Source organism: Lissotriton vulgaris, chromosome 1_1 (assembly GCF_964263255.1).
Source record: "Lissotriton vulgaris chromosome 1_1, aLisVul1.2, whole genome shotgun sequence".
Taxonomy (NCBI): domain Eukaryota; kingdom Metazoa; phylum Chordata; class Amphibia; order Caudata; family Salamandridae; genus Lissotriton; species Lissotriton vulgaris.
In genome coordinates, this window is record NC_141685.1 from 1,339,083,531 (window position 1) to 1,339,110,299 (window position 26,769).

Consider the following 26,769-nt stretch of genomic DNA (forward strand, 5'->3'; position numbering starts at 1 on the left):
CAGTCTTAGTTGAATGTAGAACCAGGATCCCTGCAAAAAGACCTCTTACCCATAGCTTCAACCCTTTCAACTCTCTATCCGAAAGAGAGGTAGGAAAAGAATCATAATTGTGTTTAGGAAATGAGGTTGTCTACACCATTAAGCTCTGAGGAGAAGGGTCTGTCATTGAGAATTTCAGATCCCCAGAGCAGGGCAATTACTGGGTGTTTGCTATAAGTTGGCAGGGTATGCCTAGACACGGACCCCTTGCTCACTGTGCCACTGGATTCAAGCTAGCCTGGCCGAAGAGGGGTGTTACCCCAAAACCGGTCCCATGATGCTTGTTTCCGGTTCAGGGATTACCTGGCTTGGCAGTTCGGGCTGGGTTCAAACTGGAATGGCATGGTGAGCAAAACAACAATGGATTTAGGCCCGATTTCTGTACTGGGGTGAATGTATGACATTGTTCTGCATTCTGTCCATCAATTGTTCTTTTTGCGTTTGTCACCCCGAGTGGGACGGATATGCCCAGACGTGGGTCCCCGTGCTCTCCATGCCACTGGAGTCAAGCTATCCTGGCTGATGAGGGGTGAAACCCTGAAACCGGTCTTAGAATGCTTGTTTCCAGTCAAGGGAGAACCTGGCCTGGCAGTTCGGACTGGACTGTTCCCATGAGGCATAGGAGCAAGACTGATTTGCATATAGCTGGGTTCAAACTGGAATGGCATGGTGAGCAAAAAAACAATGGATTTAGGCCCAGATCTCTGTACTGGGGTGAATGTATGACATTGTTCTGCATCCTGACCATCAATTGTGGTGTGTGTTATATTTAGGAAACACTAGTAATATTTAAATAGAGGAATAACATTACAAGAGCAAGTACTGGGTGCCAAGGGTCAGAGACAAGGATGCCGTTTGTAATTGAATGATCTCCAAAGGGCCAGAGAAAAAGGAAACTAATCCGAATGTTTTTCCAGGAGGCTCTTACGGTCAGAGACTAGAAAGAAGTTTCCAAATTGCATGGCTTTCTAAAGCCTTCTAGTTACAACAGAGACAAGGAAACAATTACATTGAGACCTGAACCCAGAGGGAAACTCATTCCCCGAGTCTTTCTTATTCATTGTTCTAATAGGGCAACATTGGAAACTCGACACTTTGCCAATAAAAGGGAATGAATTCCAAGGCATCACAGCTGGATACAGGATCCACCCGCATTGTGTTAACCACTACCCACACTGAATCAGCAAAAAAAGAATCCCTGTTCACCCGAATGAGAGGTTTCATTTATATTTTGGTGTAAAAGTATCTGAATGCACGTGGTCTCATGGTGTAAGATCAAAATGCTGAAACCCGCTTGCTGAGCATCAAATGGGAGCTCCACAAACGTGCACAATACATAAAAAAGCATCCACCATCGCCCAACCCCTTGGAAATCAGAGTCATAAACACAACTGAGAAATCAAATCACGCTTTTATTGAAATCTTTTGCACCAGTTCATAATTGCAATGCATTGGTGGAAACCATGCAATAACTCCTATGCTCAGCTCTCCAGTAGACCACACTGACAACGTTCTGAAGAACAGGGTGATTAAGGAGTGGCAGGAACCCCAGAGAACACTCAAAATGGGAGCTAACTGAAAAACTCTAGGCATCCGAGCTGTACCTGCCTTCCTTTCATGTATCGCCCTACATTTGTCGACAGTCCTGCTACTGTTCACATCTATTATTGCTCTGCAAGAACCCTACCTCTAGAATTGTTCCATAGAACACTTATTTCTGGCACTTCTCTGGAATGTTTACTACTGTCTAATTTCAGTACTTCTGAAGGAAGAGGCAAAATGTATCTCTCTGGGTTTTTTTGTATTGGAATCGCATTCTTCTGAATGGCATCTACTAAAAGGGGACCCGTATCGTATCTGAATCTGTTGGATGTTCGTATGTCACGTGGACAAATCAGTGACCTAACTTTAGAGCATATAAAAACAGTCCTCAATTTGAGGAAGCCAAGGTGGGTTATGCATAGGGGAATTTCAAATATTTTGTATTAAAATGCTTATTTACTGTTTTGGGGCTGTTTTTTTCTATAGAACTGCTCCTGTCCAGTGCAAATCGACTTTTTTAACTATTGCAATGTCAGCATACTGTCCCGTCAACACAGATCACAAAACTCCAGGACAGAAAGTCCCACCTGCATAACTACACACCATCAATTCAGGCACAAACGCACACCTCAATCACCTGCAGACACACAAAAAGCAGATTATGCGAACATTTGATTTTTCTATCTTGCAACAAGCTCACACCCAGGCTGACTGCACACTGAGCTAATTTAAAGATTTAGCTCATTGATGGCGTAGAAAAGCCACAAATCCCAGCTTCGCTGAACAGGGCTATTACTCGGAAAACGCAGGTAGAATCTTCTGCAGGGACCGTACAAGTGGAGACCCGTTCAGACTAAGACAGAATATAAGGAAGTCAATGGGACAATGTCTCAGGTTTTTTTTACTTTCTGGGATCTTTTTGTCCTATTCAAAAATCTAGTTCATCAGACTCCGTGTTGCCACCTGACGTTCTGGCATCGTCCGCATTGTGATCCCAAACAAACCGGTAATTGTCCTCAAGCTGCTGCTGCCGCTTCTTCTCCTTGTGAACCTCTTCTGTTCCATGGATCTGTGGAGGATCACAAAACTCTGCTTAGTCAGAGGAGCGGAAGATATATGAATAGATCACAACATTCAATGGACAATAAAGGTCTGTTAACTACTTTCAACATTTACTTATTAAATATTTTGTTAACATATATTCAGAAAATGTTAACTCATTTAGATGTTATGTCGTTGCATTTCTTAGAGTCCACTTTTGTGTAATTTGTGGGAAATCACTGACCCGATTATTAGGTACTGAAAGATGACCACAAGTGAAGGTACACATATTCTGCTTTCCAATTCATCTATTTGCATTTTTGGATTTCTTCAGAAATTATTTTCTACCTTGCAGCTTTTAAAAATGTGATGCAAAAAAAAAGAGCATTTACACTTTTGCAGAAGTACAAATAAATATATATATAATAAACTGCATTGAGAAACAAACACAACACATGGCAAAGGGAATCTCAACTCCATCTTCGATTTTTTATTTAAACATCATCTCTTTGCGACCACTCGTCTATATTTCTGTCCTTCGACAAGAATAGTGGTTAAGGATCTTTGAAGTTTTTGCCTAATACGGATTTTGTAGGTTTCAAAGGGTGAGATCCTACTTTGGTCAGATATGTTATTCCAGGCCATTCTGGGATGCATTGACTCGATCCGATGCATTGACTCGATCCCCTGCATTGTCCATGTCCAGTCTTTGCAATCACTATAGAGTAAAGTACCAATCAAAAACGTTGCAGGCTACTGGTACACCAGTGTCACACAATTTGAATTGAGAGCATCACTGGCTTAGGATGTCCACCGATCTAGCAGTTGTCTACTGAACAGGGATTACAGGTTTTTTACAGCTATGCCGCCAATGAGTTCGTAGTTTTTTATCTCCGGCCAACCTTCTCCCTCAGTTTAGTCCAAGCTAAGTGAACTTCCTTTGATAATATCTCCTTCACTCTAGTTACCATGTTATTTGTGTATTTCAGTTCCATGCCAATGTCCAGTTTCGGGGGCATGGCGCCAAAAAGCCTAATCTGCTCTTTACAAAACTGATTTTTAAGCAACAAGCTTTCATCCCTTCCTGACACTAGAGCCATGGAGCGCTGGAGGGGAGAAGTCCCTCAGCGCCCGAGCCTCCCTCTGCCCTACCAAATGAAGAAGAGCAGTTCGGCAGATCAGATGGAGAATCAGGGACTGACGTCAGCCTCCGTTCATGCTCCTACTGTCCATGTTTGACAGTTACTGCCTTGGCTCTGGACACAGCAGTAATTGCTAAACAAACAAGTTACTTACCTTCGGTAACGATTTAAATGTAAGAAACAGTAGTTAGTATTAAATTCCTTACCTAAGAATATCCCCAGGCGTCAGACTGGATCCGGAAACTTTTGCGTAGCAGTACCCTTGCGCGTGTGTAGGTGTCGTCTGCGGCTCCGCGTCCGTCGTCGGGATGATGTCGCCGGAGTACTTAGACGCCGCCCTCGCGCGCCGACGTCAGTTCTTATACACAGCTTTTCCGCGCCAGAAACGCAGAGCAATGTTAAAAACCAAAGCTGGTGCCATTGAAACTAGGGCCCTGAAAGGGGATGACCTTAAACCTAGATATCCGTTTGCAGAACTGGGAGGATGGGTGGGGCAGTAAGGAATCTAATACTAACTACTGTTTCTCACAGATATATTGTTACCGAAGGTAAGTAACTTGTTCATCTGAAAAAAACAGGTTAGTATTAGATTCTTTACCTTAGAATAGATACCCCAGCAATACCAACCCCGGTGGTGGGTCTGCAAACCAATAATCACACCAGAAAGTCCTGGAGGACGGAACGGCCAAAGAAGCCATCCCTCCGGACGACCCACCGAGAGATGGTCAGCTTGTGCACCGCCTGTCCCTTCTTAGCGCCCACGTAACCAACAAAGAGTTGGTCATCCACCCGGAACTGGCGTGTGCGATCCAGATAGTATGAAAGCGCACGTTTTGGGTCCAGACGGTGGAGCCGCTCTTCCTCTTTTGAGGGATGCGGAGGCGGAAAGAATGCGGGCAAGGTGATGGACTGCCCGATGTGGAAGGCTGTGACGGGTCTTGTCCGCAACACAACCTTGTCCGGATGGACAGAAAGGAAAGGAGGTTTGGAAGAAAGAGCCTGGAGCTCACTCACCCTCCCGGCAGAGCTGATGGCAACCAGGAAAGCAGTCTTCAGAGTAAGAAGGCGGAGAGGACAGTTATGAAGTGACTCAAAGGGAGCGCACATCAGATAGGTAAGTACAAGGTTCAAGTCCCACTGAGGCATCACGAAAGGAACAGGAGGGAACATGTGTGTGATGCCCTTCAAAAACCTATTTACAATTGGGGACTTGAACAAAGAAGGCTGATCAGGGAGCCTTAAAAAGGCTGAAAGAGCAGAAAGGTAGCCCTTGATAGTGCCCAGAGCAGAGCCCTGCTGGGCAAGAGAAAGAAGGAAGAGGAGAACCTCAGAAAGAGGGGCAGAGAGAGGATCCACAGCCTTTGCTGTGCACCATGCCACAAATCTGTTCCACCTGCAGGCGTATACCGACTTTGTGGAGGGACGCCTGGCTGCCAGAATTACATTACAGACTTCTGGAGGCAAGTCAAATGGCCTCAATTGTCGCCGCCCAATATCCAAGCATGGAGGTGGAGACTGGACAGGTTCGGGTGGAGGACCGTCCCCTGCTGCTGGGACAGAAGGTCCTCCTGAAGAGGCAGACGAACCGGGGGATCGACAGACATACTGAGTAGCTCGGGATACCACTACCTTTTATGCCCAGTCTGGAGCCACAAGGATGACTTGGGCCCGGTCGCGCTTGATCTTCTTCAGCACTCTGGGCAGAAGTGGTATAGGCGGAAAGGAGTACAACAGACCGCAACTCTACTCGCAATGAAAAGCGTCTCCGAGCGAGTGCCGCCTTGGAAATTCCAACGCGCAGAACTGATGACATTGCGCGTTCTCTTCTGTGGCGAATAGATCTAACCAAGGCTCTCCCCACTGCAGAAAGAGGCCTTGCACTACGTCAGAGTTCAGACGCCATTCGTGATCCATCATGCACTGTCGGCTGAGTTCGTCCGCCCTGGCGTTCAGAGAACCTGCCAGGTGGTGAACTACCAGGGTCACGGCCCTGATGTTCCAGCCACTGCCAGAGGCGCAGAGCCTCCTGGCAGAGGGTCCACAACCCCACCCCGCCCTGTTTGTTGCAGTACCACATGGCGGTGGTGTTGTCCGTGAACACCTGCACTACACTCCACCCAACAGAGGGGAGGAATGCCTGGTGTGCTAGACGAATCGCCCGCAACTCCAGAAGGTTGATATGGAGCCCGGACTCAGCCGGAGACCAGAGGCCTCTGATCTCCGCCTCTCCCATGTGGCCTCCCCAACCTAGGAGGGACGCGTCCGTCACAACTACGTGCTCCGGATGGGGTAGGGAGAGGGATCTGCCGCTGATCCAATCGCGGTCCGTGAGCCACCACTGCAGCTGTCTCGCAGTGCCCTCCGCGGACATGGTCGGACAGGTTGCCCTGATGCTGGGCCCACTGAAACTTCAGGTCCCACTGCAGAGCCCGCATCCGCCACCGGGCGGGATGCACCAGAAGGATGCAAGAGGCCATCAGCCCCAGAAGTGTCAACCTGACAGAGAACCGGGATAAAGGCTGAAAGATCGGAATCAGAGCCTGAATATCCCGAACCCGCAGTTCGGGAGGATAAACCCGAAACTGCGCCGAGTAGAGAACCGCTCCGATGAAGAGGAGCTTCTGAGAGGGACACAGGTGTGACTTCGGCACATTGATGGAAAACCCCAGCTGGTGCAGGAGGTCAGCCGTTGTCTGGAGGTGGCTGACGACTGTCTGGGGCGAGCCCGCCTTCAACAACCAGTCGTCGAGGTAGGGGAAGACTGAAACCCCTAACCTGCGCAGATGAGCTGCGACCACCGCCATCACCTTCATGAACACCCGTGGGGCACTGGTAAGGTCGAAGGGGAGCACGGTAAACTGAAAGTGCTTGTGGCCTACCATAAACCGCAGGTAGCGCTGGCAGGACGGGGATGTGGAAATAAGCTTCCTGCAAGTCCAACGCTACCATCCAGTCTCCTGGGTCCAGGGCAGCTAAGACCTGAGCCAGTGTCAGCATCTTGAACGTCTCCTTCCGGAGGAAGCCATTGACGTTCCGAAGGTCCAAGATAGGGCGTAGGCCCCCTTTGCCCTTCTTGGGTACCAGGAAGTAGTGGGAGTCTCAACCACACACTACTTCTGGCCCAGGAACGCGCTCGATGGCCCCCTTGACCAAGAGGGCCGTAATTTCCTCCTGTAGAAGTGTCTAGTAATTCCCCGACACGCGGTGGTATTGCGGTGGCATGACTGGAGGGGTCGCCTCGAAGGGGAGGGAGTAGCCCCTTCGGACGATTTGCTGCACCCACCTGTCCAAAGTGACGGTGCGCCAGTGGAAGTGGTGATAGCGAACCCTGCCCCCCCACTGGCGTCACATGGGCCTGAAAGCACGGACTAGGAGGGTTTTGAGGCGGATGCTGCAGGGGCAGGTGTAGACTGGCCTCGCCGTAGTCCCCGACCGCTGCCAAGAAGGTTTCCACGGCCGCCACCGTGCTGGATGGTAGTCTGGGGTGCGTGGCTGGCAACACGTGTGGGGGCGCCCCTTCCTTGGCCGCGAAAGGCACCCATTCGCTGGCGCGGGCCGAGAGGCCCATGGACTTGGCCGTAGTCCTGGAGTCCTTAAAGCGCTCAAGCGCATGGTCTGCCTTGTCGCCAAAGAGGCGACGGCCATCAAACGGCATGTCCATAAGGGTGTTCTGGACATCAGCCGAAAAGTTGGCGGACCTCAACCAGGTGAGGCGACGAATCGCCACCGTCGTTGCCATCGTTCTGCCCAGTGAGTCTGTGGTATCCAGCCCACACCGGATAGAATAACGTGCTGCATCTCGACCCTCCGCAAGGGCTTGGGCGAGTTTATTCTGGACCTCCACCGGACATTGTGGCAGCACGTCTGCAACCGTGTCCCAAAGAGAGTGGGTGTAGCGGCCCAAGAGGCATGCAGTGTTGGCAGACCACAGTCCCAGACTCAGAGTAGGAGAATACCTTTTTACCGCATTGCTCATACCTCTTGGATTCCCGATCGGGCGGAGCCGTCAAGAATGCGGTCTGGGAGTTAGAGGCCTGGATGACCAGACTCTCAGGGGTGGGTTGGGTGGACAGAAAGCAAGGGTCACCCGGAGCCGGGCGGTGGCGTCTGGCCACTTTCCTATCTACAGGCTGCCCTGTAGCGGGCCTGGACCAAGTGCCCAAAAGAACGTCCATCAAGGCCTCATTAAACAGCAGCAAAGGCTCAGCCGAGCTGGACTGCGGTTTAAGGACCTCAGTGAGGAGGTTAGTCCTCACGGCCGCGATGGGGAGCTCAAGGCCTAAGGCATTGGCCGCCCACATCAGCACCACACTGTAGGTAGCCCCCTCCTCCGAAGCCACGGTAGGAGGGGAGACAGAACCAGTGTCTGGCGAAGTGTCCAGACCACTGGCATCCCCAAGCTCATCTGTCCAGTCCTGTTGAGACTGACACTCCTGTGCCAGAGGGTCCTCAGACCCCTCCCAACACTCCTCGTCACCCATCTCCTGATAGACAGGGTTGTCAAAGGACGGGGCCGGTTCGTTAAGGTAGAAATCCCCAAGCCGCGTCGAGAGCGGCGCCCATCGGGGCCGCTCTGGCGCCGGAACCGGATTGAGGGAGGCGTTGGGGACGGCACCGCCCGAAGACGGCACCAGGGGGGACAACCTGGAGGTCGGCGCCGGTGAGGTCGTCAGGTCGACCGGCGACGACCCCGATCCGGAACTGGATCTAGTGGGGCCCAGCGGTGCCGGGACGGAAGTCGCCGGCGGCGCCGGGAACGTAGCACCCGACGGCGCCAGGAACGTAGCACCCGACGGCGCCGGGGACGTAGCACCCGACCTGCTGGGGCCCCCAGACGGGACCGCTGGGCCCGAAGGCGCTGCGGAACCCAACGGAGGAGAGAGCGACCTCATGGCCATGAGGAAGCGCTCGATCTCCTCCGGCGTCGCGTTCTGCACAGGGACCGGACGGTATGAAGCAGGCAGCGACGCCCGCAACTCGAACGGAGCCGCGTGGGCGGTGTCACCGGAACCCCCGGCCACGTCGCGCGAGCGTCGGGGGGGGGGGGGGGGGGGGGTCACTTCTTGTTATTACCGGAGGACTTCGAGCCCTAAGACCGATGACGACTCCCGGAGCTATGATGGCTCCGACCCCGCGACCGGTCCCTCGACCTCCGTCCGGACCGGGACCTCGAGCGGCACGGGGCTGACTGCCGGAGCTCGAGCCGCTTACGGGACGGCTTCCACCTAGCTTTGGACATCAGGGCCCGGCAGACGGGGCAGGCCTTGTCGTCGTGGTCCAAGCCCAGACAGTGCAGGCACCGGCGATAGGGGTCAGTAACCGACATCAGTCGGTCGCAATCCGTGCAGGGTTTAAACCCGGGCATCCTACCGGCACCGTCGGAGTCGTGTAGACTTTGAAAAGGGATCAAAAAGGATCGAAAACATTTAGTCAAAAATTGACTAAGGGTACCACTTTTTCCGGGTCTGTGCTTGCTGGCGCGGGAAAAAGAAGAACTGACGTCCGCGCGCGAGGGCAGCGTCTAAGTACTCCGGCGATGTCATTCCGGCGCCAACGACGCCGACGACGGACGCGGAGCCACAGACGACACCTACCCACGAGGAAGGATACTGCTACGCAAAAGTTTCCGGATCCAGTCTGACGCCTAGGGATATTCTAAGGTAAGGAATCTAATACTAACCTGTTTCTATGCTATGGCACAAAGTTAGGTTGTGGGGGTTTAAAAACCTATACTCCCAGAAGGGTTTTTCTTTTTTAATTAGAACACTCAACCCTCATGGAGGGGAATATTCTAACAGTCTTAAAGCCCGCTTGAACAGATTATATTAGCCGTTAAACTCCCAGCCTCTTGTTATAGGCTTTCATCTCTGGCTCAGGTCTATAACTCTGGAGTGGGTCTTTAATGTCCAGTATGGGCTGCTACAATGGGATACAGGACTATATTAGAGTAGTGGTGTAGGAGAGTAGGGTCTGCTTCCTATGGTTACCCCCACTTTTTGCTGTGATTCTGTGGTTTTTCGAATTTAGTGTGGCTGTGGGCCTGCCAATCTGACCCACAGCCCAGCTGTTCTCTATCTAAATTGATACCCATGTACTTTATGTACATACCAGATTGGTTACTGGGTCACCCTTGTGAGCCCCTGCATAGTGTACCATAGGTACCCAAGGGCATAGGTTCACCTTAGGCCTACCAGGGGCTGCAGCATGTATTGTGCCACCCCTGGTTTGCCTTCCAAATTGACACCACAGGTCTGTCCACACAGCCTGGGTAAGGTGGTGTAATCACCCCTTACTTCGATATAGTATCCCTATATCTACCTATACATATAGACACATATACACCCATAAGTCACTCCTATGGTAGGCCTCGACAATCCTGGAGGCAGAGTGCTTGGTTTTATGTGAGAGGGTGCCCTAGCATGAGCTGAGCCCCTCTGCAGCTTTCGGAACCATCTCCTTATAGCTGTTCTATGATATAGCCCTACCATATACTCTTAAGTGCGTTATAATCCTCGCGGTTAATGCTAACTTTGGTTTGGCTTTATCAAAACATGGTGTGTAAGGTGTCAAACACTTTGGAATACTACCCCCCCCCCCCGCCAGTCCTGGCATCGGGGGCAGCATTCCACCCTTCTAGCGGGAGAAGACATGTAGTAACTGCTTTACCCGGTTAAAGTTAAACAGAGCATCAGCATCACAAAATGGATGCTGCTGCCACAGACAAGTCTGACCTCCTGCTGCTGGACGAAACTCCGGCAGGGGAGTCCTGGACAATAGGTTTCCTGTCCAGGGAGATGCTGAAACCTCCCCAGACAGGGTTTTGTGTATTGGGGGCAGGGAGGGCTGCATTCAGTGAATGCTCTACAGACACTGTCTGGGGCACACAAGGTGCTCCATGCATAGCCCAGTTCAAATGGGTTGCTGGAGCACACAGCCCCAGCTCTGGCGCAAAACTGGACAAAGGGAAAGGGGTGTAACCACTCCTTTCTCAAGTCCACCCATAGGAGGGTCAGCGAAGGGTTAAAAGAGTGTCTAGAAATATGATGGCGCACTACAGGTAGTGGTTAGAGAGTAATACAGAAAGAAGGGGGGGGGGGTGGTTGGTGCTTCTTGATCAGAGATAACCCTGGTCCCTGAGAAAGGGAGGGGTAGACGGACTATCCCTCCTGTATAAATGTCAGCAAAGTCAAGCGCACACAACGTTGGTAAGTTCCTAAGTTAGGTTTGTTGTATCATTAGATGAAAGGATAAGATCAAACTCCAACTATTTTTTATTCGTGTTTGTTTTATTTATCCGGTGAGTATTTGTTTCATAAGAAAACCAGCCGACACGTGTTTCGTCAACAACGGGGTAGACCCGTGACTCTTCAGGGCTGTTGAGTAAGTGTGAAGACTGTATCGTGACGTCTCGCTTACACGGAGAACCTGCAGATCACTTTCCGTCCTCCCAAAACGGCTTCAAGCCAACTAACTTGGACAAGCGGATTTGCTTGCCCTTGGTGACCCACTGCACAACCGGCGGCGGACCTGGCCATCGTACTGTTATTTTGACGCATGGATAACTTTTTCCTCTCGCGTCTTACCGATACTCATACCCGATAAGGACCGGGTTGGAAATATCACTGGTCCCACGATACAGTCTTCACACTTACTCAACAGCCCTGAAGAGTCACGGGTCTACCCCGTTGTTGACAAAACACGTGTCGGCTGGTTTTCTTATGAAACGAATACTCACCGGATAAATAAAACAAACACGAACAAAAAATAGTTGGAGTTTGATCTTATCCTTTCATCTAATGATACACCAAACCTAACTTAGGAACTTTCCAACGTTGTGTGCGCTTGACTTTACTGACACCCATAGGAGGGACCTAGCCAGGTAGTCCAGTCCCCATCCTTAGTATAAGTATAGGAGCTGTGTCCCTAGGACTTTAGATTACCCTGGACGAATCTTTGAAAGACATATCCTGGACCTTCGACGTTCCATTCTGACCAAGGAGGCAGCTCCAGCCACCATTGCCCCTAAGGCAACTGCTCCCCCTAGTTCAGCTCCAAGTGGTGGTTCTCAACAGAAGGGTGTAGTAGGGTTAACCCTGGGAATTGAGATGGATTCAGGCCTTTTCAGAATACAAACTCAAGCTGTTTTGATCTGTGATGGGGACATAATTATGTCCTCTACTGCGAGTCCCATTAACTTGGGCAAGTACAGACAAACTCCTTTAATTAATGACAACGTGGCTCAGGCCTACAGGGATACATGTGCTAGTGTCACAATGGTGACGCCCAGCTTTGTGGACCCTGGACAGATCATACTAGGTGAAAATTACCTAGTGACCAATGCTAGCAATGTCACTACCACTCACAGTATGGCAATTGTTAATTTCTCCTGGGGAGGGGAAACTGGCCTCATAAAGGTTGTGGTTAGCTCAGACCTCCCTGTAGAATGTTTGCTTGGAAATGACCTGGAGACTTCAGCTTGGGCTGAAGTGGAGTATAGGACCCATGCAGAAATGTTAGGGATATCAGCACATGTCCTTGCTGCTGTTTAGGTCACAGGTCAGAAATTGCACCACTGAACAGGCACTGGATTCTGGAACAATTGACCAGTTACCTTTCAGGAGGAGAAACAGTCGTTTAAGGCAGTTCCTTCCCCCTTGCCTCAGGAAGAGGATCAGACTTCTGAGGAAGCCGATTGTGAGATCCAGGAAGGAACTGTCCTAGAAGAACTTGAGCCTGATCAGGCTGAGTTTCTTGGGACAGGGGGACCTTCCAGGGCAGATCTGAGGCCGACACAGTTGGATTGCCCTTCTCTTGAACCCCTCAGACAGCAAGCTGCTGCTGAGGCTGCAGGGAATGCTAGTGGGACCCATATGACTTATTGGGATGAAGGGCTCCTGTATTCAGAGGCTAGAGTCCCCAAGTCTGGTGCTTCTAGGAGGTTGGTCAAACCTTTGGCATTCAGGGGCTTCCTTCTCACACTAGCCCATGATATTCCCCTTGCAGGACATCTCGGCCAGAACCACAAAGGCCCCCCCTTATACCACTACCTGTGGTGGGGGTTCCCTTTGAACGTGTAGGGATGGACATTGTTGGACCAATGGATCCCTAAACAGCCTCTAGGCACAGATGTATTCTGGTGGTAGTGGATCATGCCACCAGATACCCAGAAGCCATTCCCCTTACGACCACAACAGCACCTGTTGTGGCAAGAGCCCTCCTGGGAGTTCTCAAGAGTGGGCATTCCGAAGGAGGTTGTCTCAGACAGAGGTGCATACTTTATGTCTGGATACCTGACTGCAATGTGGAAGGAGTGTAGAGTGAACTACAAGTTCACCACACCTATCATCCACAGTGCAATGGTTTAGTTGAGAGATTCAACAAGACCTTAAAGGGCATGATTAAGGGTCTCCCTGAAAAGCTCAGGCAGAGATGGGACATCCTGCTGCCCTGCCTTTTGTTTGCTTACAGAGAGGTCTCACAGAAGGGGGTTGGCTACAGCCCTTTTGAACTTCTGTTTGGGCATCCTGTAAGAGGACCCCTTTGTCTGGTGAAGGAGGGATGGGAGTTACCTCTCAAACCTCCCAAACAAGACATTGTGGACTATGTACTTGGTCTCCGCTCCAGGATGGCCGAGTACATGAAAAAGGCATCCAAACACCTTGAGGCTAGTCAGGAATTGCAAAAGGCCTGGCATGACCAAAAGACTGTGCTGGCTATTTACCAGCCAGGACAGAAAGTGTGGGTGTTGGAGCTTATGGCCCAAGCAGCTGTCCAAGACAAGTGGAGTGGATCCCACACTATTGTTGAACAGAAGGGAGAAGTCACCTATTTGGTTGACCTTGGAACACCCAGGAGCCCCCACAGGGTGCTTCATGTCAACAGACTGTAACCATATGTTGACAGGGCAGGCATGGGCTTGCTCATGGCTACTGATGAGGGACAGGAGGAATAGAGTGCCCCTCTCCCAGACCTGCTCTCTCAGAACCCTGATGATGGTTTAGTTGATGGTGTAGCCTTGGCAGGCAGCCTCACTGACCAACAGCAGCAGGACTGCAGACAAGTTCTACAGTCCTACAGACATATGTTTTCACTGACTCCAAGTCAGACTACCAGGTGCACTCATGTAGTGGACACTGGGGACGGTCTGCCTGTTAAAAGTAAGATTTACAGGCAAGCTGATCATGTCAGGGACTGTATCAGGACAGAGGTCCAAAAGATGTTGGACTTGGGGAGTCATTGAGCCCTCAGAGAGCCCTTGGGCCAGTCCAGTAGTCCTGGTACCTAAACCTTACACCCAAGATGGTAAGAGAGAGATGAGGTTTTGCGTGGATTACAGAGGTCTCAATGCTGTCACTAGGGCAGATGAACTCATTGACAGATTGGCATTTGCCACGTTTTTGAGTACATTTGACCTGACAGCTGGCTACTGGCAGATCAGACTAGCTGTGGATGCAAAGCCAAAGACAGCATTTTCAACCCCTGGTGGCCATTATCAGTTTGTGGTGATGCTTTTTGGTCTGAAAAATGCACCTGCCACATTCCAAAGGTTGGTGAACCAAGTCCTCTCAGGTCTGGATGACTACTGTGCAGCTTATCTAGATGACATTGCGGTCTTTAGCTCCACTTGGGAAGATCACCTGATCCACCTGAAGAATGTTTTGGAGGCCCTGCAAAAGGCAGGCTTAACTATCAAGGCTACCAAGTGCCAGATAGGGCAGAGCCAGGTTGTATACTTGGGCCACCTTGTAGGTGGAGGCCAGGTTCAACCATTGCAGAGCAAGATCCAGACCATAATGGATTGGACTGCTCCAACCATCCAGACTCGGGTCAGAGCTTTCTTGGGCCTGACTGGGTACTACAGGAAATTTGTCAAAGGGTATGGTTCCATAGTGACACCCCTTAATGACTTAACTTCCAAGAAAACGCCAAAGAAAGTTCAATGAACAGTCAGCTGTCAAAAGGCATTTGATGACCTGAAGCAGGCCATGTGCACTGCACCAATTCTGCAAAGTCCAGATTACTCCAAATAATTCATTGTTCAAACAGATGCTTCTGAGTTGGGGTAGGTGCTGTGCTTTCACAACTGAATAAAGATGGTCAAGACCAGCTAGTAGCTTTTATAAGCAGAAGGCTGACCCCTAGAGAGAAATGTTGGTCAGCTATTGAGAGGGAGGTCTTTGCTGTGGTTTGGGCACTGAAGAAGCTGAGGCCATACTGGTTTGGTACTCACTTCAAGGTTCAGACAGACCATAAGACCCTCTTATGCCTAAAACACATGAAGGGTGAAAATCACAAATTGCTCCGGTGGTCCATTTCCCTACAGGGTATGGACTTTACAGTGGAACATAGACCTGGGAGTAACCATGCCAATGCAGGTGGACTCTCCAGATATTTCCACTTAGAACATGAAGACTCAACTGGTCAAGGTTAGTTTAATGTCCTTGTGTTTGGGGGGTGGGGGGGGGGCTTGTGTAGGAGAGTAGGGTCTGCTTCCTATGGTTACCCCCACTGTTTGCTGTGATTCTCTGGTTTTTCGACTTTAGTGTGGCTGTGGGCCTGCCAATCAGACCCACAGCCCAGCTGTTCTCTCTCTAAATTGATACCATGTGCTTTAGGTGCATACCAGATTGGTTACTGGGTCACCCTTGTGAGCCCCTGTATAGTGTACCATAGGTACCCAGGGCATAGGTGCACCTTAGGCCTACCAGGGGCTGCAGCATGTATTGTGCCACCCCTCGTTTGCCTTCCAAACTGACACCACAGGTCTGTTCACACAGCCTGGGTAAGGTGGTGTAATCACTCCTATATCTACCTATACAAATAGACACATATACACCCATAAGTCACTCCTATGGTACGCCTCGACAATCCGGGAGGCAGACAGGGTTTTGTGCATTGGGGGCAGGGAGGGCTGCATTCAGTGAATGCTTTACAGACACTGCCTGGGGCACACAAGGTGCTCCATGCATAGCCCAGTTCAAACTAGTTCAACCGGGTTGCTGGGGCATACAGCCCCAGCTCTGGCGCGAAACTGGACAAAGGGAAAGGGGTGTAACCGCCCCTTTCTCAAGTCCACCCATAGGAGGGACCTAGCCAGGTAGTCCAGTCCCCATCTTTAGTATAAGTATAGGAGCTGTGTCCCTAGGACTTTAGATTACCCTAGACGAATCTTTGAAAGACATATCCTGGACCTTCGACATTCCATTCTGACTGGAAGACGGAAGATATCTCCCTTGTGGTCAAGGAGTGACCACCCTGTTCAAACGGGCACCAACAGCAACTTTGCCGGTCTGCATTTTCGAGGCTACCGCCGGATCCCGAAGAATCTGCGACACAGGACCTAGACTTCCAGACATCTCTGACCCCGACCCACATCCACAGCAAAGCTGAGACACGTGGCGGACACGAGAGACGTGGGACCGGAACTCCTGGACATCCTGCATTGTGCAAGCTGCACACATTCAACAAGGTATCTCGAAGTTGTGCTTTGGGGTGCTTGAAGCCCCAGCCCGAGCACCATTTGCACCGAAGCCCAGGCCCCCACACTCAGTGAGTGTTCCGTGGGCCCCGCTTTTGCATTTGAGCTCGACGCGTCTTCCCGGTTCCTAGTCCGTTGGCTAGTGAGCCCCCTGAAGACTCTATTTTGAAACTAAATCGCTTTCCTGGTTGCTCCAGCTTCCCTGCAAAAGGAGAAGCGCCACACACCTTGCTGGTCTGCAACAGAGCCAAACTCGACATCCTGCGCGGGTTGCGGTTGCCTAGGCTTGTTGGGTCCAATCCGGATACCGACACCACAGTCAACTAGATCCATCGTGGCACAGTTCGAATCCAGCGCCTTGTCATTGCTGATGTCTCCTGGACCTGGTGGCTGAAGAGACCAGTTCGACGACTTCACCTGAAATCGCCCGACATCACCTGGTTCCTTCCTGGTCACTGGCTAGTGACCCAGACTCTGTCCCTTCTGCTTTCAGGTTCTTCAGATCTTCGATCCACCCGGACACTTTTCCTCTGGTCGCCAGTACTTCTTTGCAGCTCTCCACAGAAAACGGCGACTAAACCCGATATAAAAAGACACCTAGGCACTCTGCTTCCCTGGGTGAGGTGTAACGGGTACTTTGGTGCTCACGTGGGTCTTGACTCTCGAAGTGTCCTAGTTTAAAAGGGTTCCATCCTAGTCCATCCGGAAGTGTCCTTAACTTGTATATTTGTAACTTTTACGCTCTCCATAGAAAATCAATGGTAACCCGCGCCTGTGTTTAGACACTGCACGAGTCTCCCGTGGGCATCCTACTTCCTACCTTTTGGCCGATTAGAGTAGACCCAGCGATTCCACAGGCCCCAGGCCTGCTTTCTAATTCTCTTGTGGTTCTTATACCACTTCTTTAGTATATGGTTTGTTAGGTCCCTAGGGCATAACGTATACTGTGCAACTTATTGTGTATTAATTGCGTGACTTGTATTGTATTTTTACCTCTGACCTCATAAAGAGTGCAGAGGCGTTGTGTGTAGATTAAATGCATATATATTTGATATATACCTTGTGTGGTGTCCTTTCATTTGTTACTCAAGGGATTATAATTGGTAAAACAACATGCTTAACTCGCCTACTGTAGTCTTAGCCGGACTGCTGGCCATTGCTACCCCTAGGATAGCTTTCTATGAGGTTGACTTTACAACCACCATCAATAAGGGTCGATTAGGCTGGTGCAAGGTGCCCACTAGAATTAGTGGACATCATATACCAGGCTAACTTCTCACAAGCGGAATGTTGAGCGCTCCAACGAACACAATGGAGTGGCTCAGTCCCAATAATGTCTTGTGTAGGCCTTCGGTTCCAACATTCCAAGGTTTGTCTTTTTCTTTATTTTTTATTTACAACATTCTGCCCTCAGACCATGGAATGCTCTAAAAGCCTTACAGTCATTCTGCCTTCGGCTATACGGGTTGTTAAAGGCCCTCTCCCTTATTTAGGCATGAGCTGCAGGCCAGGGCCTGTAAACTTGGTTTCAGGGTCTTTCACAATCAAGATAACATTGGAATGTTAAGAGCTGCAGTCTCCATTGAAAACAATTATTCACAAGTGAACTATAAAAGCTGGTATAGGCCTCATGATCAACATTTCAATGTCCTAATCCATAGTTTCTGCCTCGCTCTTTCCCTGCCTCCTCAGAATATGAAGATTAGGCAGAGGAAAGAGAGAGGCAGAGCCTGTGTAGCAGAGCACACCCTTACCCACTTGAGGGCTTGTGTGGAAAAATACTGGCTCTTGTTTGCTACAGGTGATTTTTAACATTTGGGGGCTCCCAATGGGAGCGTGGGACATCCATAGGAAAATTGTTTTCGTGGTATATTGTATGTAATTCTTAGGATAAGGTTTGCTGACGACGTGGCAGAGGGGCTCTAATAATGGATTGTTGGGCTTGACACACTGGAGGTAGGATTTAGGGCAAGGATTTAGTCCCCCCACTTTAAAAAAGATCACCAGTCACCAATGTTGAGTAAATGTGGAAAGGAGCAAAAAAGGGCGGTGTACTAGGGAGGGAGGACAGTACAAATGCGGACAGTGCTTAATTTGACCTGGTGGTTGCTGGTGAAGCCTACTGGCACTCATTCTTGGGGGACAGGCTCTTATTTTTCCTGATCAAACATTTTCTAAGAGTATGAGAGAGAAAAACACACAAAGGGAAAAACAGCAGGAAAAAGAGAAATATAGAAAAACCATCACAAAGGAGAAAGCAGAAGCCTGCAAGAGTGAGATAAAAGGGGAAGGAAGTGTGAGGTATTGCATGAATTGAGGTGAATTGAAGACTATGCAGCCTTGGTATTCGACTTGCTGGCATTGAATAGCGCCAGCAGCAGCAGGCTCCTGAGCGGAGCTTTGGGCACAGGCACTCAATCTTTAACAACTAAAGCACTTAGTGCAAAGCGTTGGAAACGAAATAATAGAATTGTCCAACCTTAAAATTGTTACAACGGTTTACATTTGACAAGTGATAAACCACTCCCATTCTACCTACAACTCTGTGAAAGTGGTCACTAGACCAGTGAAGTCCTGATACAGGAGGAGTAATGACCAGAGCCTGTAAGACAATCAAGGACTATTAACGGCATGACTCTTAGGCGCAGGGTCAATCGAGGTGCCGCACAATGTTCTTTATTACTATGCGTATTTTTAACTGCCCGATTCTCCGCACATTTATAAAGCTTTGCTTTATACGTTGATTGGAGATGAATGTTCGATGAAAGCTCTGTATGCAGATTTCCTTTGCAATGCAGGGGCAGGGGACACTAAACAACAGCTTCCTGATTCAACATGCTACATGTTTTGGCACCCAAGGGTATACTCACAACCCAGGACTCTGTCATCACCCCTGACAGCAAAAGAGTGCAGAGCAGTCCTGGCTGCACACCATGTCATTCAAACAACTTGACTTCACCTGCTCCAAATACAGTGAATGCATACCGGTCTTGGGAGCACTCTCTTAATGTATTGGTTCACCCACACAGCTTATGGGAAAGGGGTCCTTTCTTTTCTCATTTTATTTAATGTCTTATTTGATGAGCAGCAGATACGAGTCCGTCTGTGTTCTGCTGAATCGATTCTACCTTCCAACAGGTAGCTGCTGCCCTGGATAGTGGCGGTGCTGCTGCAAGCCTTTAAAGTAGCAGTAGATTTGAGATCTATGCTTTGAATGGAAACTCTGCTTCCTGAGCTGAAGACACTTTCTCAGGCTGTAAGGCACCTCCGGAGGAGGATTCCATTGTGGGCTGGAAGCAGAGGCAGAGTCAAGCAAGTGCCAGGTCAGTCAGGGGGGGCACGCCCCCTGCCACAGGCCCTCCACTGCCTCTCTTGTTAATGTATTTTCATTCTAGGGGCCCGGCCTAAATGGAAAGTTTGAAAATGTGCAATCACAACAGTGCATGAGTGGCAGTCTACAGCAACCTCCCCCCTCCCCCCAGCAGCACTCACAGAGAGCAATCTGGTGTGCGGAGCCTGAGCATATTAGGAATGTGGAAGGAGGAACTGACCCAAAGCATAACCTGTAATGTTTGGTGGGGCTACAGTCAAATATAGGCTGGCCTGGCACCGCTGGGCCCCCAGTAGCTACGGCCGTGTCCCTCCTCCCGTTGCTCACAGATGTTGCGCTGTGTCACAGTAGCCTTGGAAGGAGGCAGTGGCGGCCGGTGACATTTGTAAATGGTGTGGCAGAAAATGAATTTCATAGAGCACCGTAGCCAGCGAGCGAACGTGGTGAATTTTCAAGCAAATTTGAGAAAGCAGTAAGGTTAATAAAGCAATTGTGAAAGTGCAGTTATTATATTAGATGACAGTTAATAGCTCACTGTTCTAGGTTAGCATTTTAACTTACAAACTGCAAGTAACAAAAGGATCTCTCTGACAAAAGCAATGACTCATTGACACTTTGGGGCCATGTGCATTAGTGGGTCAACGCCACAGACCACTGGAGAAGATGTACAAACGTAACCATTTGGTGCCGGAAGTGGCAAGCATAGATTTCCCTCAGGTAATCAGTATGATATGTCAAGTATTGCAGGGTCCAGGGAGGGGGACGGAATGATGAGTGGAAACAGAGAGGACTGACAAGGTGATGGATAGCACTGTTGAGCAGAAGGGTCACGGTACAGTGGAGAATCATGAAGGAGGAGAAATGGGTCAGCTCCTAGTGAATATCAATTCGAATATTGCCAACTTGAAGAAAGTCAAAAGCAAACACCTAACAGCACTGCTCCAAATAACTGTTCGAAACTAAAAGTAAAATGAAACAAACACCTTTGGGAAAATACAAAGTAACGGTATTGTCTATGGGGACCATGGGCCAGATGTAGGTAAGTAACATTTACCGAATCTTAATTACCGAAAATTACCGAATTTTACCGATTCGGTAATTGAGATTCGGTAAATGTGAGGGGTTGGTATGTAGGGAATCCAGATGTTCCCTTTTACCGAATCGGTAAAATTCGGTATTTACCGATTCGGTTAATACCGAATCGGTAAATACCGAATTTCACAAGGGTGCAGGGGGTGTCACTTTGACACCCCCTGGCACCCCCTAAACAGGATTGGGTGCCATGTGGCAGGCATACAAGCCCTAGGGGCAGGTCTGCCTGTCATATGGCACAGGTGTGCATGCACACCAGAATCGGTATTTTACCATCAAATAGTATTTGATGGTAAAATACCGATTCTGTAATGCTTGTGGGACTCAGAAGAGTCCCACCTACATATCAATTTTACCGAATCGGAAAAAATACCGATTCGGTATTTTACAGAATCGGTAAATTTACCGATCTGTAAATTTACCGATTCTGTAAAATACAGGGCCCTACATCTCAAATTGCATTTACCGGTCGGTAACGGCCGAATTCGGCCGTTACCGACCGGTAAATGTCTACCTACATCTGGCCCTATATCTTTTAAATTGACACAGCAGGTGACATGGATGCGTGCTTGTTGTACACTGCTATAACAGAAGAGCATTGCAAAAACGTTATTGTGTTGCATTTAATGAGTTATTGAATTGCTCATGTTAACGTTGCTCTGCGCTCTCTAAAGTGCACAATCAAAGCACCGGCAATTGATATACTCTTTGCCTTATTTTGGCCAAATATAAGTTTGAAATAAATACAAATGAAAATATACCATGACGTCAACCATATATGCTGATGCCCAGAGTGTAATATTCTATTGATTACCATTAGTGAAGGAGAGGGAGTGCGCCATAAGCCCCGACCCACACTCAAGAACGGTAATAAAAGTAGTGGAAGGGAGGGGGGGGGGGGACGAGGCAACACTGGGGTAGGGTTGACAATCACGGAGGACTGGATAAGCAACAGGAGCAGTCCTGTCAAGTATCACGCATCACGTGTGACACTCACGCATTTCAGTGCGGTGTTCCGCATCACCGCACTGAAATGCATTGTCATGCATTTTGGCGCTCACTCCACCGGCGGCTCCTGTGCACGGCTTCTGCTGCTCAGAGCCCCGTCTGAGAGCGTGCTGCAACCAGGGCAGCAGCTGCTCTAGTTTATTCTAATCATGTAGGTTCTAATCGCTGCTCTCAGCTCGTGCCGGGCAGAGTGAGAGCGCAGCTACAATGTAACGTTACAATCCTCGGTGCTGGCTCCAGGCTTGCGCTGTAATTTCCTGCCCCCGCCCTTAAATTTGATAGACACGCACTGTTAGAAGTTAATTAGGGGGGCAGGGAAGCCCTCTCAGCACGATAACTGGCTGACAAAGCCAGGTTTACTCACAGGGCGCCAAAGTGACTATAATCCCGATGTGACGCTTACTTGCCGTCACGTCCGAAGGAAGTACTGGAAGTAAAGGCGGGCCACTTAAATCGAATGGGAGTCCTCGCCGTTGGTCGTGGCTGGTGCAGTGCTGTACTGTCTTCGTGCACAGCTAGGTGAGCACCGGCTGCAATAAATAAAACCGCGTGGGCGGCCTGAAAGATCCCGGCGGGGAGTCATTCAGTCAGTGACCCCCATGACTCTGAGTCAGAGCGGAGCACGTTTACTTAAAGAGCCAAGGCCACAGACTTCTTACTGCTGCGACTGGCAGCTGCACGCTAGTTCATGATGACAAAGTTTCAGGCTGCCTGTATTGGCAATGACAGCTGCTCCTGCATGTGTCACTGTAAATTAAAGGCCGATCGAGCGAGCAGACCTGACGATCCACCGGCTGCTGAATGAACCACACTGACCGTGCTGGTCAACGCTGGAGTGGTTTCTCAGCAGCCCAGAGAACACACCACCATTGCACTTCACTTCTGCGCTGACCCCAGAAGCATGCCCGACTGCTGTGTTTACCGCGGTAGTCATTGTGACCTTGAGGCGCCCGTTAATGAATTACTCGCCAGCCTCGCTAAAGTAAGTGAATTCATAATGATATCTCTCTGCTCAATAAAACTCTTTTACATTAATAGCATGGTCATTATGATCGTCTTCAGCGGCCTGCTGCCGTGTTACAAGCAGGAATGTGCCAGTCAGTTATGTGTGATACTGATCCATGCAGCCATGCCGGAGGATGTAAAGAGATTTTTCAGAGCCTTTGTGAAGGTTTGTTAAAAATCTCACATCTTGGCAAGAACTATACATTTTCCACTTTCTTATTTCTGTTAGAAAGTTATAACTAATACTACAAATTAAACTGCACATTTACTCATTTACCATTAGCAAATTGATATGTCAAAGAAAGCATTGCAGGAAAGAGGTTGGGCCTGATGTACAATGTTTGCATGATGTGTGAAATGAAGTAAGTGTGCCTGATTTTGGTAACTTGCTATGGCTGCTAACATTTGCTTTATTCCTAGCTGCCTGCCGTGCCCCTATATGTTTCCCTCGTCTTCATTGTTTGATTTTTGCTCACAACAAAGTGTCACTCATAGTTGTTAAAATGTCACTCATAATTTCACTGAAATTATGAAAATGTCACACATGGCAATCTGAAACCTTGGCAGCTATGCAGGAGCGTGGTGTGGAAGCAACAAGGGGCACAGGTGGGGGGGAGCAACACAAGGGAGTGTGTGGGGCGATGAAGGTGTGGGAGGAAGGAATACAGAATACAGCAGAAAACACAAATAGAAAATTGTGGAACAGAAGACATGCAGTAACTAAACATGACACCATCTGATCTAGCTGGTCATACCTAGAACCTGCATGGATAACAAGCAGCTAGGTATCTGGGCCCTCAGAGGAGGCGGACCTATCTAGGGCCATTACAGATAGAATTTGAGCTTCATGGATAGGGAGCCGGGAAGGGGGCTGGAATTCTGTAATCTTTACCCAAAGTGTGCAGTCTCCAGATTTGGTTCTTCCAGTGCATGACAAGATCAATGCCAAATACAGAGGGGTAAGAGGGTTAAAATAGCAGTGACTTCCCCGAAGAACTTGTCTAAGGGGTTTTACATCAACCTTCCGGTTCGAGACGAAAGTTGTTTGTAGATCAGGTTCACGGGCCAAGAGTTAGCTCTTCCCTCCACAGGACCAGAGCAATCTCATTGTGGACTGCAGGGGCGTAGACTACCTATTCAGAGGGATGTTATAGATTAAACTTTCTGAAAGCCAGGGGGGTTATCGTTTCACGGGTGGGAATTATATATACAGGAAGGTGTAGCATTGGATTACCCTCCAATGCTCTAGATTTAAGGTTTATCCATTCTGCTGTCCCCTCAAAAACAAAGAACAAAGTGAAAAGCTCCTGTTTCATAATAAAACAATTCTTTCAGTTGCACACAGCGGTGTTTAAATAATCATCTTATACGTGAAGAAGGTGTCACGGAGCATAAGGCCTGTGCTGGACCTGGAAAGGGCAATTAAAAGGGTCAAAGCAACCCATTTCAAGATGGACTGAATGCAGGAAATTCAAACGAGCTGAATTCATGGTTACTTTGGATCAGAGACTTGTCTGTCCCCTTGTTTTGATATGGAAGACAGCAGTGCATTCTGCGATTCACAGTTCACATTCTACCCTTTCACTTCCGGGGCGCACGGGAGGGAGAAAAGAGTATATTAATGCTCGGCGCTTGGATTGTGCACTTTAGAGAGCGCCGAGCAACATTAACAAAACGCTCATGTTAACGTTGCTCGGCGCCCTCTAAAGTGCATAATCACAGCGCCGGCCACTCTTTTCAACAAGCCTGGTTGTTGGCATAACGTTTCTCAGCTCTCTAATGTGCACTATAAAAGTGCTGGCCATTAATATACTCTTTTCCATGAAAAGAGTATATTAATGGCCGGCGCTTTGATTGTGCACTTTAGAGAGCGCCGAGCAACGTTTAACATGAGCATTTCCTTCCACCCGTGCCACCAAGCTGATTGCTGTAAGTAATTTAAAATGTACTATTACTTACAACAATCAGCCTGGTGGCGCGGGTGAAAGGTACATAAGTATATTTCTCGTCATCAAGCATCAGCTCACTTTGGAAGTACTTACTTTATTATGGGGTGAAGTCTCGTCCAGCCAGCAGTGAGTCTCTTCTCTACCGGAGCCATGCACGATAAGCTGTAGTAGCAGGCAGCCTCGGCCCTCGCACCAGAACACGAGGTGTGTGTCGTGGACGTGTCGTCGTGTCGCAGTCCGAGTGTCCGACTACGGACTACAGTTAACGCTTACGCTTCCCAAATCCCGTGCCTCGCTGTGACTAAGCCAATCCAGACGCTCCCCAGCAGCGCCAGGATTGGCTTGGGCAGGGGTACACACCCGCCCATTAGGGGACCGGGAGCTGCGCCATGAAGCAACCCCCGCTCTTCTAATCTGCAGGCTAATGCGCATGTGTGCCTTGGGCTGGTCAGAAAAATGACCAGCCCAGAACTGAGCATGCGCACTAAGTGCGCTACACCCAACGTCACCACCCCCCCCTTGTCCTGATGACTGCTCGGGCGTCGCCGGGTGATCGTCAGTGACCGCCCGGCACGAACTTCAAGTAATACACCTCTAAGTCAGCCAGACGTACAGGAGTATCACTTTGCATTAGCGGGGCATACTTTGCATTAGTGGGGCAACGCCCCAATGGACGCACCGCCGCTGGAAGGAGGAAGGGGTGACATCTGCTCAACTCTCCTCTCCCTCGGCTTTCTCAAATGAGAAGAGTTTAGCAGAGAGCAAGGAGCAAATGGCTGACTGCTGCATTAACTTTCACAGCTCTTGCCAGGGCCGGACTGGCCATAGCAGGCACCGGGCGATCCCCCGGTGCGCCACACGGGTGGGGGCCGGTTTTGGGCCCCTGGGGACCGTTTTTGTTATGGGGCAGTTTTTGCAGCATAGCTGCAAAATCGGCCCTGCAACAAAATCGGCCGAAAACCAGCCTCGGCAAAGCGTTCGGCGGCACTTCCAACCCCCCACGCGAGAGGGGAGGGGGGGGGGGGGGCGGCCGAGCACTTTGCCAGGGGCGGTTGTGGTTCCCAGTCCGGCCCTGGCTCTTGCTGTGTGTGCAAGAGCCAGTAACAGCCAGGCACACACAGTACAAGCTGGGAAATCCCTAAAGACTCGTGGTGTGAGGGTTTATAATCCCCCTGCCTCTCCTAGGAAGCTTTTATTCTAATTCGAGTGCTCCGACCTCATGGCCCACAATGTTCTAATAGCCTAACAGTACATCATAGTGGGTTATACCACCCATTAAAGGCCCAATTCCTTGTTATAACGCTGGAATGGGCTTACATTTCTGGAATAGCCCACTATAGTATACCTCTCTGCAGTAGGCCAAAGTGCGATAGGTACAGCAATCCACTGCAGATGATTCAGGTCCATGGCTTTTATAAATTGTTAAAGGAATATGATTACATTTCATGGACTAACAATGATACTGTTGACTTTTTCCAACTGGATTCTGCACACTTACAAAAGACAATGGAAACACTATAAGGGAAAACGTGAGAGAGTCTACAAGGAGGAGTGGTGCACTGGATTGGGAGCCGGCAGTCACTTTTGGAATGGAGGCCCCAGACAGCCTGGTCCCAGCGAGGCTCCAGAAAGTAAGGCAGAGCTGTAAGACTTTGGGGTAACATTTAACTCTAAATTGTCATTCACTACTGGACTGAAGTTTCAGGCAAAGTGACTTACTACGGATGGAGTTTCAGATCCCAACATGTGCCATATACCCCCAGATGACTCCACACAGATTAAGAATGTCTCACCACAAACATTCACCTGTCAAGAAGGATTAAGGAACTGGCAGACCACACCCTGGATTTATCAAGAGCTGCCCGGGACTGTGTGGGAAGACTTTTGCAAAAGGATATGCATTAGAAGGAATGTTAGTGACACAGGTTCATTCAGGCAACGTTTGAACAGCAGAGTATTGTTTGTTAGTGTGTACAAGGCTGTACTAACTAACGGCAGTCCAACAAAACTGATTGGATAGTCTGGCAGAAAAGCATGCCCATCATGAGTGGTCACTATCAAAGAATCTCTATCTAATGAAGTGGAAATGTTAAACACAATAGACAACAGGATCCAATTTACGTGGCAAATTAAGGAAGACAG

The 26,769-nt window shown here is 49.4% G+C and overlaps 1 protein-coding gene across 4 annotated transcripts in view; it reads right to left on the reverse strand.

The window, feature by feature from the left end:
• Positions 1-1,431: 1,431 nt before the first annotated feature.
• Positions 1,432-26,769, reverse strand: part of OS9 (OS9 endoplasmic reticulum lectin) — a 310,804-nt gene continuing 285,466 nt past the window's right edge. For all 4 annotated transcript variants that reach the window (XM_086966442.1, XM_086966460.1, XM_086966451.1 and 1 more), the window contains one exon: positions 1,432-2,650. In XM_086966442.1, coding sequence (XP_086822568.1) covers positions 2,510-2,650 — 141 coding nt within the window. In that variant the 3' untranslated portion in view covers positions 1,432-2,509. The remainder of the gene's footprint in view (positions 2,651-26,769) is intronic.